At 43.0% G+C, this 12,725-nt stretch overlaps 1 protein-coding gene across 1 annotated transcript in view; it reads right to left on the bottom strand.

Annotated features, from left to right (window-relative positions):
* Positions 1 to 529: 529 nt before the first annotated feature.
* The window catches only part of LOC129855204 (transcriptional enhancer factor TEF-3-like), a 37,654-nt gene continuing 25,458 nt past the window's right edge, over positions 530 to 12,725 (bottom strand). The window contains exons 4-11 of the mRNA XM_055922619.1: positions 11,111 to 11,287; positions 10,957 to 10,979; positions 8,599 to 8,660; positions 8,298 to 8,428; positions 7,865 to 8,038; positions 3,488 to 3,628; positions 2,107 to 2,259; positions 530 to 1,515 (exon numbers count right to left, since the gene is read on the bottom strand). Of these exons, the coding sequence (XP_055778594.1) occupies positions 1,402 to 1,515; positions 2,107 to 2,259; positions 3,488 to 3,628; positions 7,865 to 8,038; positions 8,298 to 8,428; positions 8,599 to 8,660; positions 10,957 to 10,979; positions 11,111 to 11,287 (975 nt within the window). The 3' untranslated portion in view covers positions 530 to 1,401. The remainder of the gene's footprint in view (positions 1,516 to 2,106; positions 2,260 to 3,487; positions 3,629 to 7,864; positions 8,039 to 8,297; positions 8,429 to 8,598; positions 8,661 to 10,956; positions 10,980 to 11,110; positions 11,288 to 12,725) is intronic.

Raw genomic sequence — 12,725 nt, 5'->3', positions numbered from 1 at the left:
TGGGGAATCGTGACTCGTTTAATCTTGTCCTTAACACCATGTCTTGTTTTGAGATATTTTGTCGGATTTCATGTTAGGCGCTCCTTTTGCACATTTATTTGTGTCACACTCCCTCATCTGATTGGTCGAGTAGGTGGGCCTTCTGACTTTGTGACTGTAGGAACTAGTGACGACCTGAGGTGTCTCACTTCATTTTCTGTCTCTGGTATTACTCTAGTGTCGATCACAATGGGCTTGTTCGACATTGCTACTGACAAACTGATCTACAAATAACCTTGCCCAATACACAACTACTCATTATCATTTGTAGATCAGTCAGTCACAATTTACCAATGATACATTACGGTTTTGATCATCTCGAACACGGCCTCTGAGCTAATATGGCCAAATAACAGCTAAAGTAGTAAAAAACACTTTTTGCTGTATCGCCACTCTGCACAGATGCAGTGCCTTAGACCGCTGCTCCACTCAGGAGCACCAACATGGATGCTTTTTATATCGTTATGTTTGAAACTTACCTGAGAACTCATTTTTATCATCGTTTTATTACAGGTATAACAATTGTAGTATGACATGTTCATATATTAGTCTCAATAGATCACATTAAGAACAAAAATCAAGCAACCTGATCTGTTAAGTATGATATGTGAAGGGTATTTCCATCTTAAACTTCAGTTCAGTGCCAAAAATAGATTACAACAGTTTCTTCATACTGTAGCTAGTCATGTTCAGCAGAGGTATCTACTACATGCGAGTGGTGCTCAATTTCATTCAACAATAGTCCAAAACATTTAATTTGATCATCAAACCAGGTGGATACAATATTTATTTAAATCATAATCTTCACTCTCATTTTCTTCAATAGAGATTATTTTTCAGGGGAGATGGCTGTGGTACTGTACATATTTTTACTCAAATAATACAAACATTGGCACCAAAACAATACTATAAATGTGCAGTCTTGCTTCCAGTTCTCCTTTCGTCCTCTTTCCCTGTGTGTAATATACATTAGAAGTCACTAGGTGGAGCCCATGGACAAAAAACAAATCCCGCTCATGCAGCTGTCTAAAATGAAACTAAATCAAAACAAGCAAGCACTAGTAATATGAGATGAAAAACAACAATTTCTCATGCATTGTCTTGACATTTGGCTCCTCTTGTACATCCAGATATACCACAATGAAGGTTCCCACCCTCTGCTCCTCTCTTTCACATAACACAGTGGTATAGTTCACTCCAGCTCCCAAGCCAACTCTTCCACATTAGTTTCAGTGGGCAAGCAACCCGCCCAGTGCTTCTTTGGGTCCTGACAGACAATCGTATTGTGCTTGCAGCTTACAGAGGAGTTTGTCCATGGTTGGGGTGTTGTTGGCCTATAGTGGTTCTGTCCACATGGCTGTCTCAGTCTTTGACTAGCCGGTAAATATGGTGCTGGGCTCCATGCTCACTAGTAGACACCTCAAAGACATAGGCTATACACAGCAGGGTCTCCAGTGTGTCCCTGTTGATCACAACCTGCAGAGACAGACCCACATGCACAGTCCTTTAACACCACTAGCTATAATACTACTACACACATTTCTCAAAAATATACATTTTTAAGCAATACAAATGATTTATTATTTTGCATACAGGTCGGTCTCATCTCTCACTGACAGAGTGGTACAAGCAATTACACAAAAGCGAACTGTCAAAATGCATGAGCTCCTTTTGAGAACAATACTTTCACCATATCATTGTCCTATCCCTAAAAGAAGCACTTGATGCATAATACATAGCATTGATACATGCGTGTGTGCAGCTCATGTTTAATATGGGCTAAATCAGCCCATTGAGAACCTAATAACATGTTGCGATGTGATCTGCTGTGTGGGTTCAATATGGTCATTGTGTCTGGACTGCAGTTGCCAATGGAATGAACAGTGAGTTTGAGCCCTTATATTGATGACCACATTGTTACCATGGTGGTACTCTCCTTGCTCCCGTTTCCCATTCCTTGCTCTCAATCTCTTCTGCATTAAACTCTTCAAGCAGGTGGTTGACAAGTGAACAATTGTCTGCTACAATATTTTAAATGATAGCTGGTAATTGTGTGTGCGCCTTTACCTGTAGGATGGTGAAGTTCTCCAGTACACTGTTCATCATGTACTTCTCTGGCAGGTGTTTGAGCTTGTGGATGAAGTTGATCATGTATTCACACAGTGGGGACCGGTGGATCCTGAACACATACCGCCCATTCTCAAACCGCGCATACTCTGTCTGGGGACACACACAATGTATCCAATATATGATATACTGTATGTTCAATATACCAGGACAGGTTCCTAGAGATATCACATTAAAAATGCATTATAACACCTCATAGATGAAATGAAAGTTATGTCATATGTACCTGATAGATAACACTAATTATAAACTGGGTGGTTCGAGCCCTGAATGCCGATTGGCTGACAGTCGTGGTATATCAGGCCGTATATTACGGGTATGACAAAACATTTATTTTGAATGATCTAATGACGTTGGTAACCAGTTTATAAAGCAATAAGGCACCTCGGGTGTTTGTGGTATATGGTCAATATACCACAGCTAAGGCCTGTATCCAGGCACTCCGTGTTGCGTCGTGCTTAAGAACAACCCTTAGCCGTTGTATATTGGCCATATACCACAAACACCCGAGGTACCTTATTGCTTAAATATAGTCTATAGATAATAGCTACCATAATCACTGTTGAATGTTATTACATTATAGTAGATGACTGGCCTGGCTTCCCCTCAATATCCGTGTGAATATGTGTTTGAGTGTTGTACAACACATCTCTGTAGGGATAACAGTGATGCTGTGGTGGACAGGCAACACAGAACAATGGTGTTCCGTCCCAAATGGCATCCTATTCCCTATAGTGTGCACTACTTTTGACCAGGACCTATAGGGCTCTGGCCAAAAGTAGTGCACTAACTAGGGAATAGGGTGCCATTTGGGACACAAACCATGAGTCAGGGTGAGGAGTGTAAGTGTTGTCTTGTGATGGTCTGCTCTGGACCACAGAGCAGTGAATAGAAAGTTGAATCCATCACAGCCACTGGTTGGGTTATTATTCATTCTCAGAGTGAAAATAACCACAGTCATTGACCTCAAATGTTGACCCCGCCTATCAGTTCAACTGTCAATCATTCAAATCCCCTTATATTTTAGTACCAGGTCAAATTCTTACCTGGTTAAATAAGTCTACCAGCATAGTAGAACCTGTGTTCTATCAGCAGTCAAGAATCAGTGAGGTGTGGAGAGATAACAGGTCTAAAACATCTATTTTTTTATGCCAATCCTGGACACAAAGCTCTACATAATCCATATCCATTTCTGTTACTGTATCTACTGTACCTAGTCTTTATCTGCATCTATGGTATGTATTTCTTAGTTGTTTTTTTTACAAGTACTTTTTAGTCTCTACTGATGGCGCTAGAGTAATCCTTCTGGTGTCTCTCTCACCTCTACTTTCTCCACCACCTGCTTTCCGAAGGAGCAGACCTTGGTGGAGGAGGTGATGATCATGTTCTCAGAGCTCTCGTACTGACTGGACACGCCATAGAAGAAACCTCTGTCTTCCTGCAGGTTGGCACTCAGATCAGCCTGCACAGAGAGAGAGGAACCACACAGTCAACAACAACAGAACAACCTGCACAGAGAGAGAGGAACCACACAGTCAACAACAACCTGCACAGAGAGAGAGGAACCACACAGTCAACAACAACCTGCACAGAGAGAGAGGAACCACACAGTCAACAACAACAGAACAACCTGCACAGAGAGAGAGGAACCACACAGTCAACAACAACAGAACAACCTGCACAGAGAGAGAGGAACCACACAGTCAACAACAACAGATCAGCCTGCACAGAGAGAGAGGAACCACACAGTCAACAACAACAGAACAACCTGCACAGAGAGAGAGGAGCCACACAGTCAACAACAACCTCCCTCCCGCTATCTTTTATTGAACAGATAGGACAGTACAGGAAAGACAGGAGGAGGTCCACACAGACCACATACACAACCTGTCAGTCTTAGCAAGAGGATAAGGCATTGTTCGAACAACCTGCCAGTCTAAGACGAGACATATTTTCAGTTCTGGACAGTTCAATCAAGAACCTAAACAGAAATCTACTTCAGTCGTTATACATCAAGCTTTCTTTCAGTAATGTCCGGTTCTTCTAATTTAATAGACTTTGTTTCAAGGAACAGGGAAAAGTGCATGTGTGTCTGTTGGCTTTCTGAAACGTGTTACCCAAAATGTGTGATGGCTCAACAAAGCCTGCGACTAACGCTCTGCAAAGCCAAGCAGCATCTATTGGCCTGGCCTGTGTTGACTTAATTTAGGCTGCCAATCCCGCCTCTGCATTCCCAAGATGCTGTGTCTAGCTGTGGCGTTAGTGCCAGACAGGACTCTCTCTTCGTCAAGTGCATCCAACTTCATGTCTGTCTAAGGCAGAATCTGCCCCTAGTCACCGATACTGGGTCAGATATATTTTTATCCCTCCTAATGGTTAAGGGAATGATGGGGGTGAGGGTAATCTGATGCTATATAATATTTTACATCGAGATGAGGCGTCATCTCTGTCATGGTAGAGGAGTACAGACACGGAGGGCTTTACCTTTTCCCCTCTCAGGCCCTTGTCTCCTAATGGGCCATTAATACAGCGCTCAGCCTCTCTTCATCGCCCCGCTCCTCGTCTTCATCCCTCGCTCCTGTGATTCTCTCATTTGTCTTCATCCCCGGGGCCCAGTGACCCTCCCCGAACCTGCGCTCCCCACTTCCCTAACGGCCTGCGAGGGAATTCATCCAATTATAATCAACAGCCCTCAATTGGCTGATTAGATCAGCCAGGCCGGGCTCCTGTGTAACAATTTACAAGGGCCGGCTCAAATCGGATTCTCCGGGCACTTCAAAGGCGCGAGACAATCCGTTAGGACAGGGCCACGGGCGCTGTGGGGAGAAGGCAGGGCCGGTCGGGGAGCTGGAAATTCAATCTAGAATGCCATAGCTTTGGAGACGGGCCAGCAGCCTGTCACCGTCACCATGACAACTAGCCAGAGCCTCAGGACGCCCCCAAGTCATGCCCGGGTGGCTGGCTGGCCGCCTCGAATGAACTGGGTTTTCTTTCTCACTTTATGAAGGAGGAAGAAGGAAACGAGGTATAAGTCACCTCAGATAAGGTTGCTGTATTTTTATTTCTTTTTTGCACTCAGCGTGGCTGTTGAAATGTCCAGATGTTGGTTGGTTGTTTGTCTGTGTGTGTGTTTTGTCATGGGTGTCATGAGGGTTGGAGAGCCCCCTCCGTACAATCAGACCCACTATAATAAGATATGTTGAGGTGATGCATCTGGCACTAGCAGCAGTCATATGGGCTTGTTTCTCCAGTCAGTTCGGGATAGCTGCATACAGTGCCTTCAGAAAGTATTCATAACCTTTGACGTTCCACATTTTGCCGCTACAGCCTGAATTTAAACTGGATTAAATAGATTTCTGTCACCCACCTACACACAATACCCCATAATGACAAAGGAAAAACATGTTTTTAGAAGTTTCTGCAAATGTATTGAACATGAAATACAGAAATCTCTGATTTACATATTTATTCACAACCCTGAGTCAATACATGTTAGAATCACCTTTGGCAGTGATTACAGCTGTGAGTCTTTCTGGGTAAAGAATTTTTTAAGCTCTGTCAAGTTGGTTATTGATCATTGCTAGACAGACATTTTCAAGTCTTGCCATTTATGTCCATGCCGATTTAAGTCAAAACTGTAACTAGGTCGCTCAGGAACATTCAATGTTGTCTTGATAAGCAACTCCAGTGTATATTTGGCCTTGTGTTTAAGGTTATTGTCCTGCTGAAAGGTGAATGTCTCTTAGTGTCTGTTGGAAAGCAGACGGAACAAGGATTTTGCCCGTGCTTAGCGCTATTCCATTTCTTTTTGTTGTAAAAATAACTCACTAGTCCTTGCCAATGACAAGCATACCCATAACATGATGCAGCCACCACCATGCTTAAAAATGTGAAGAGTGGTACTCAGTGATGTGTTATGTAGTATTTTCCCCAAACACAACACTTTGTATTCAGGACAAAAAGTTCATTTCTTTGCCACATTTTTTGCAGTATTACTTTAGTGCCTTATTGCAAACAGGATTCATGTTTTGGAATATTTTTATTATGTACAGGCTTCCTTCCTTTCGCTCTGTCAATTAGGTTAGTATTGTGGAGTAACTACAATGTTGATCCACCCTCAGTTTTCTCCTATCAAAACCATTCAACTGTTTTAAAGTCGCCATTGGCCTTATGGTGAAATCCCTGAGTGTTTTTCCTTCCTCTCTGGCAACGGAGTTAAGGATGCCTGTATCTTTGTAGTGACTGGGTGTATTGATACACCATCCAAAGTGTAACTAATAACTTCATCATGCTCAAAGGGATATTCAATGTCTGCTTTTTTTGAATTTATACCCATCTACCAATAGGTGTCCTTCTTTGCGAGGCATTGGAAAACCTCTCTTGTCTTTGTGGTTGAATCTGTGTTTGAAATTCACTGCCTGACTGAGGAACATTTCTGATAATTGTATGTGTGGGGTGCAGACGTGGTAGTCCAAAAAAAAAAAAAGTTAAACATTATTGCACACAGAGTGAGTCTATACAATTTTATGTGACTTGTTAAGCACATTTTTACTCATTAACTTATTTAGGCTTGACATAACAAAGGGGTTGAATACTTATTGACTCTGGACACATCAGCTTTTCATTTGTAATTAATTTACAAGAATTTATAAAAACATAATTCCACTTTGACATGAGGTATTGTGTGTAGGCCAGTGACACAAAATCTAAATGTAATCAATTTTAAATTCAGGCTGTAACACAACAAAATGAGGAAAAAATTAAGGGGTGTGAATACTTTCTGAAGGTACTATATGTCATGGGTGCCGGAGTCTATCAGAGCTCTGACATGAAGTAAGCGGGTGTCATATTGATGAAAGGCTTGTTGGACACAATGGGTTTCTGTCACTCACTGATGTGTTTTCTCTCTCTACAATAAATAACTTCACAAAAGAGCAAGTGAGGGTGACTAACACATCATGTACAAGCCAACTAGGGGAGAGATCATAATTGAATATAGAGTTGGGATGTAAAGGTGTGACTGGAAACATGATAACCTCTGAAAATCTCCATTCTGTAGAATAGAGCCTGTATAAGTTGTGTTTCTGAAGTAAGTTATCCACATGGCAAAGAAGTGGTCAGAGGAGATGGACACAGTGGACTCTGTTCTCTCTCTCATGTCCTTTTCTAACTACCCCTGCATCCCAGCTCCTCGTAACACTACACACACACTTTCTCCCTTACACTCTCTCTCAGAGGGACCTATAAATAAGTGGATCCAGCCTAATAGCGAGGGGACAGGTGCCCAGGCTCAGATTTCCCCAGTGAAAGAGAAGCCCTGCCACTCTAGCACCAAAGGCTGCGGTCACACACGCTACAATGTGCCCTCTACCCACTGTACCCATGGGCAGAAAGCAGCCAGGTCTTAATCAATGCCTTAATTTCCTTCAAACTGAAATCGTTACTAAATTCCTTTAGCTCCAGTGCTAAAGTTATCCCAACACCTAACACATAACACATTTATGTCATTGACTACTGAGGAGAGTGCTACAAAAACCTTTACCTTACAAAATACTCTCTCAGTTCCCCTTTTGTGCTGCGACTAATTCTTTGTTTCGAGTCCCTTTCCATGATTCTATTCAGAAAGCAGAGACTCACCCACACACACTACAATGTGCCCACTAACACACACCTCTGATTTGATTCTGCTTGGACTCACCCAGAACTTGACGAGAAAGAAAGTGTCTGGCTGCCCCTTCTCAAACAGCTCCTTCAGCCCTCCCTTCTTCTCAGGGAACTTATCGTATATCTGCCGGATGTCCACTGCCTCCAGGTAAGGGTCACTGAAGGTGGGGTTGGACTGACCGATGTGCACAAACAGGTGCTTGTTAAACTGGAAAACAGAGAGAGAGAGATGTTGATTACTTTCAGAGCACTGATTCAGTTCATGGTCAAGATGCAGTCATGGTGTGAGGAAGTTCACATTACAGCTTTAGGGAAAGGGTTGGATGAAAAGGAGGAGATATTGTTTTTCTTTATGTCTCAAACTTTTACATTGATGAGCACTGAAAGTGTCCCTATCAACTAAGGGAGATGAATATGAATGTGGAGGCTTAATAGGCAGGGTGAATGGCTACTAAATTACTACTCACGGTCTCTGGGTCCTGAGGCTGCTCCAGGAAGGCAGAGAACTCCAGCATGCGGAGCTTGGAGCTGGCGATACTCCGCCCCTGCCACGGGGGGGCGCCCGGTGACATGGACAGGCCTGCCATGCTCTCATAGCCTGAAGAAGAGAAGGGGGGTGGCGCAGAGTAACAGAACATACCATAGGTTTGAAAAATGTTGTTGCATACTGTCAGTTTCTCTGAGCTCTTTTGGAGCTCTTCGTCACTTGCAGACCAGGACAACGTCTGTCGACACATGGGGACATGAAGGGAAGCTGAGAAAACCCACCTGTTATGGGGGGTGGGCCGGACGTCTGCATAGCGTAACTCTGCTGGGAAAAGGGCTTAATGCTGGAGAGACAAGACAGGCAGTAGACACATTACACCCTGACCCCTCGCACACACATGACTAGACCGGCAGACCCTTAAACACACTGGGGGCTCAGGTTCATTAACGAAAGTGCCGTTTAAATAAACCTGTTAAGATGTTACTCTGTCACATTCAGTTTTGACAGATTGTGATTTCTATTTATTCAGTGGCAGTAGGCCTATGCCTTTTTATTGACAGTCAGACAGGCTCGCACGCATAGGGAATCATGATATTTTGTCAGCTGGTTATGGTCATGAAAATGGTCATGAAAATGACTGCAGGTCTCGCGGTAATTGACCGTTAATTAATATAAACATGTTTAGGCCTCCACACATACAAGCCTCTGATGTGCCTTTGGAACATCTACAGTTAAAAGTCTAATAATATACACCATCACAACAAATCCATTATTTATTTTAGGCAGGTTTAAAGAAACATTATGATATGAAGGAAAGGTATTTCAGAAGAACAGAATATGAGTTGGCCTACTGTATGTTATCTGGCTATGCTCCATGATATAGGCTAGTTCATTTAGCTGACAAGATATGGTTATAAGTCCCTTGCCATTACTTTACATTATTTTATAGTAAGAATAATATATTTGAACGTAGAATATAAATAATATTTTTCCCATTCTAGAACAAGTGCGCATATGAAGTGGATTTATGTTGAGCTGAAAAGTGACAATTTGAAACAGGTCCTGTACGCTAGATTTAGAGTTATTCGGCAACTTTAGTGAAATGACACAAACCTTAGAATGTCTTAGAAGTCAAACGATTTATGGGCTGCATGATGCGACTCTAGGATATTGATGACTGGAAAAAGTCGCAAAAAAAAGTAGCAGTTGGGATCCTTCTCATTTTAGTGGCAACCACCAAAACTCTGCTTTCACAAAGGATTGCATATAGAAATTCCTGGGCTGATGTCACATTTACTCCTGCTCCCCACCTCGGTGCTCGACGTCGCCGGTCTACTACCCACCGGACCTGGCAACCCATCATTACGCACACCTGCGCCTCATCATTAGTCGCACCTGGACTTCATCACTTCCCTGATCACTCCCGCTTTATCTAGCACTCCGTTGTTGTCACCCATCAGGCAGTATTGTTTCATGTCGAGATAAAACGGGTGTTTGTAGTTTCACTCGATGTTCGTTCATATTAAACTCACCAACTGCACCGGCTTCCTGACTCCTTGCGTCTTCGTTATAGTTTATAAGAATGCCTGTTTCACTCCACACGTCAACCACTTTTTGAGGGCTTGCAGCCACTTGCTGCATGGCAGCTGATATTATGCCCAATTTGGCCAAACTGTATGCCATGGGTTCTCCAACCCTGTTCCTGTAGTAGTTAATTAGTAACACGTTTTCACAACAAAACATATTTAATTAATCCGTTGACAGACCCGCTCTCTGCGCGCTTGAGAAAGGAATGAAGGAGGAGATGGAAACGCAGTGGTGAGATATTCTCTACCTGAAGGTAATGTGTCAGACTATTAATTTTGAAAATTAAAATAATTAGGATATTCAAAATCAAATAAAAACTTACTATAATTTTAGGCTAACTAAGTCGCACTGTACAATCAATTAACCAACAGCATCGCCTAGGCCTATACGTTCTCTCCTAGACTATACAGAACGTTTGGAGTGTAGTACAAGGTAACCAGTACATCCAGTATGCATAATAATACAGTTCACACTCAAAGGCCATTACTATAATTTTTTACATTTTGGAGCATAGGCTAGACCAATTATGTACCAAATACATCTTAAATCTGTTTAAAAAATAATAATATTTTCCTGAGTAATTCCTTATTTTTTTATGGACATGGGCTCAAATTTTGGCCTATGCATAAGCTCTAATAAGCTGTCCATTTCGTTGGGTTTGGCTTTGAAACAACATCCACAACGACCATGTTTTCCACTGTTTCAACCTGTTGTTGAACTTTCTTCAAATTGATCGATCACAGTACGGTGAGTTTCAAAAGCACATACTGTTTTGATAAGTGTTTGATTGCGATTTTGCATTGATGTCGGAGTGGTTAGAGAGACAATAGAGCGCTGGGTACCAGGCCATTAGTGACCTGACAGTCGTTAGCGAGTTGGATAGTACCAACGCATGTCCAGAGTGCATAAAAGGAGATTTCCGTGGCTTACCGGTCATGTGGAATTTTACTGTGGTCGTGACTCATGACTGCCGGTCTTGCAGAAATATGGTAAACACACACACACACACACACACACACACACACACACACACACACAGGGTTGTAACTTACTCTTCAGGACCGCCATGCCAAAACTGAAAAAAAAAAAACATGGACAGATATTTTATTACATACACTCTACATGACACCACCTCTCCTTCTACTGTATATGTATCCCCCAGTGTTGCTCAAGGACAGGGTGTGTCTGTCTGCACACATTACTCACGCCACCAGCAGTGGGGTACGGTGGCCTGGACAGCCCCTGCAGAGCCATCTTGTTCTGGAAGGCGGTGGCGGAGATGGTGGCCATACTCTGGAGGGCCTTGTCTTTGGCAGCCTGGTCCTGCAGACACACACAGCAAGGCCCAGGGGTCAGGTCACGCTCTCCATTATAGTCCGCACCCTGTGGGAATACTAGCCTCGTTATGTTGTTTGTTGGGTGGGAAATGAGGGGTGAAAGCCAGGTTGATCATAGGGGCTGGGCTGGGAGGATGGGTGATATTGCAGTCAAGATCCCTGAGGTTGAAAGTAAAGTTTATTGCCTTGGCAGAGGCCAGGGGGTGTTGACAAGTGGCCTATGTCTCTGCTAGAGGTCACAGTGGGAGCTGGGTCGAGCATGTCGGAGGGCTAGCTCTATGCTAATGGTAATGATCAAGCTAGTTTGCGGCTAAATGCTAACAGTAAACAGGTGACATGGTGGCTACCAGAAACAGCAGTCATTCCTGTCTATGGTATAGCGTTATTGTTCTGTGGTGCGTGTGTCCATCATGCCGACTTCAGCAGTTTCCAACTCATCGAGGATTACCAACACTCTCAGCCACTTAATGCTAGGCCACACGGCACAATCTTGTTCCTAGAACCAGCTGACACAAGGGCATAGCTGAAATATGGGGAGTACATTTGGTAATGTTCTCAGTTACAAGAAAGATGTATTTAAAAAGGCCTGTCAGAGGATGCCTTGTGACCAATGCTGGGCCCTGCCAGCTGTGGCCCAGTGGCCACCGTCCAAGGTGACGGAGAGCTTTGTTGTCGTGTGTGTGTGTGTTTGCGTGCATGTCTGCAGTAAGAAATGTAAACTAAGAAAGTGCTAGGGACACGGGAGGTGTTAGGAAAGCTTTCACCCACCAAACAGGAACACTTTTATTGAGATACTTACCAAATGAAATGCCTGGAAGGAACAATACAAAAATGTATTTCTCTCCTGACAAACGCATTTGTTCATATCGTGCCCAGCAAGCCTCAGGCCAGGGATGCTGGAGCGTATCCACATTTACTGTGGTCATTTGTAGATATGCATCATAGGACTAAGCACTCCATATTACACCCACGTGAATTAAGGTGGTGCTATTAAATACAACCCACTCTCTGTTTGTATTTGTTTTGTCTCTCCATATTGTTTGTACTGAAATGTAGGAATGGGAACCATTAGAAATTCCACATCGTATTCATGGATATCAAGGCCACGGTATATTGAGTAATTTTTTACATGGAATCAAACTTAAAAATGAGAAGAGAATAACATGGCATGAGGACCATATGAAGCCTTCCTGATGATCTGAGCTCTGTGGCTTTAGAACAACACCATGGCTACAGCCAAGCAGCACCACACCATGGCTACAGCCAAGCAGCACCACAGCCTCCCCAACAACACAACTTCACACTTTTTAAAACAGGCTTTTTCAACCTTTACTTGCCCAGGAAAACCGGTGACCCAGGGACCCCCATCATATGTTAGCAAATAAAATAAGAAAAAACACATCTTGTCTTATCAGGTGAATGGCAAGGAGAGGTAATCAACATCTTAAAATTAATGGATTTGATCATTTTTTATTATTATTTTG

Source organism: Salvelinus fontinalis, chromosome 5 (assembly GCF_029448725.1).
Source record: "Salvelinus fontinalis isolate EN_2023a chromosome 5, ASM2944872v1, whole genome shotgun sequence".
Taxonomy (NCBI): Eukaryota; Metazoa; Chordata; class Actinopteri; order Salmoniformes; family Salmonidae; genus Salvelinus; species Salvelinus fontinalis.
This window is presented reverse-complemented; position numbering and strand designations above follow the sequence as displayed.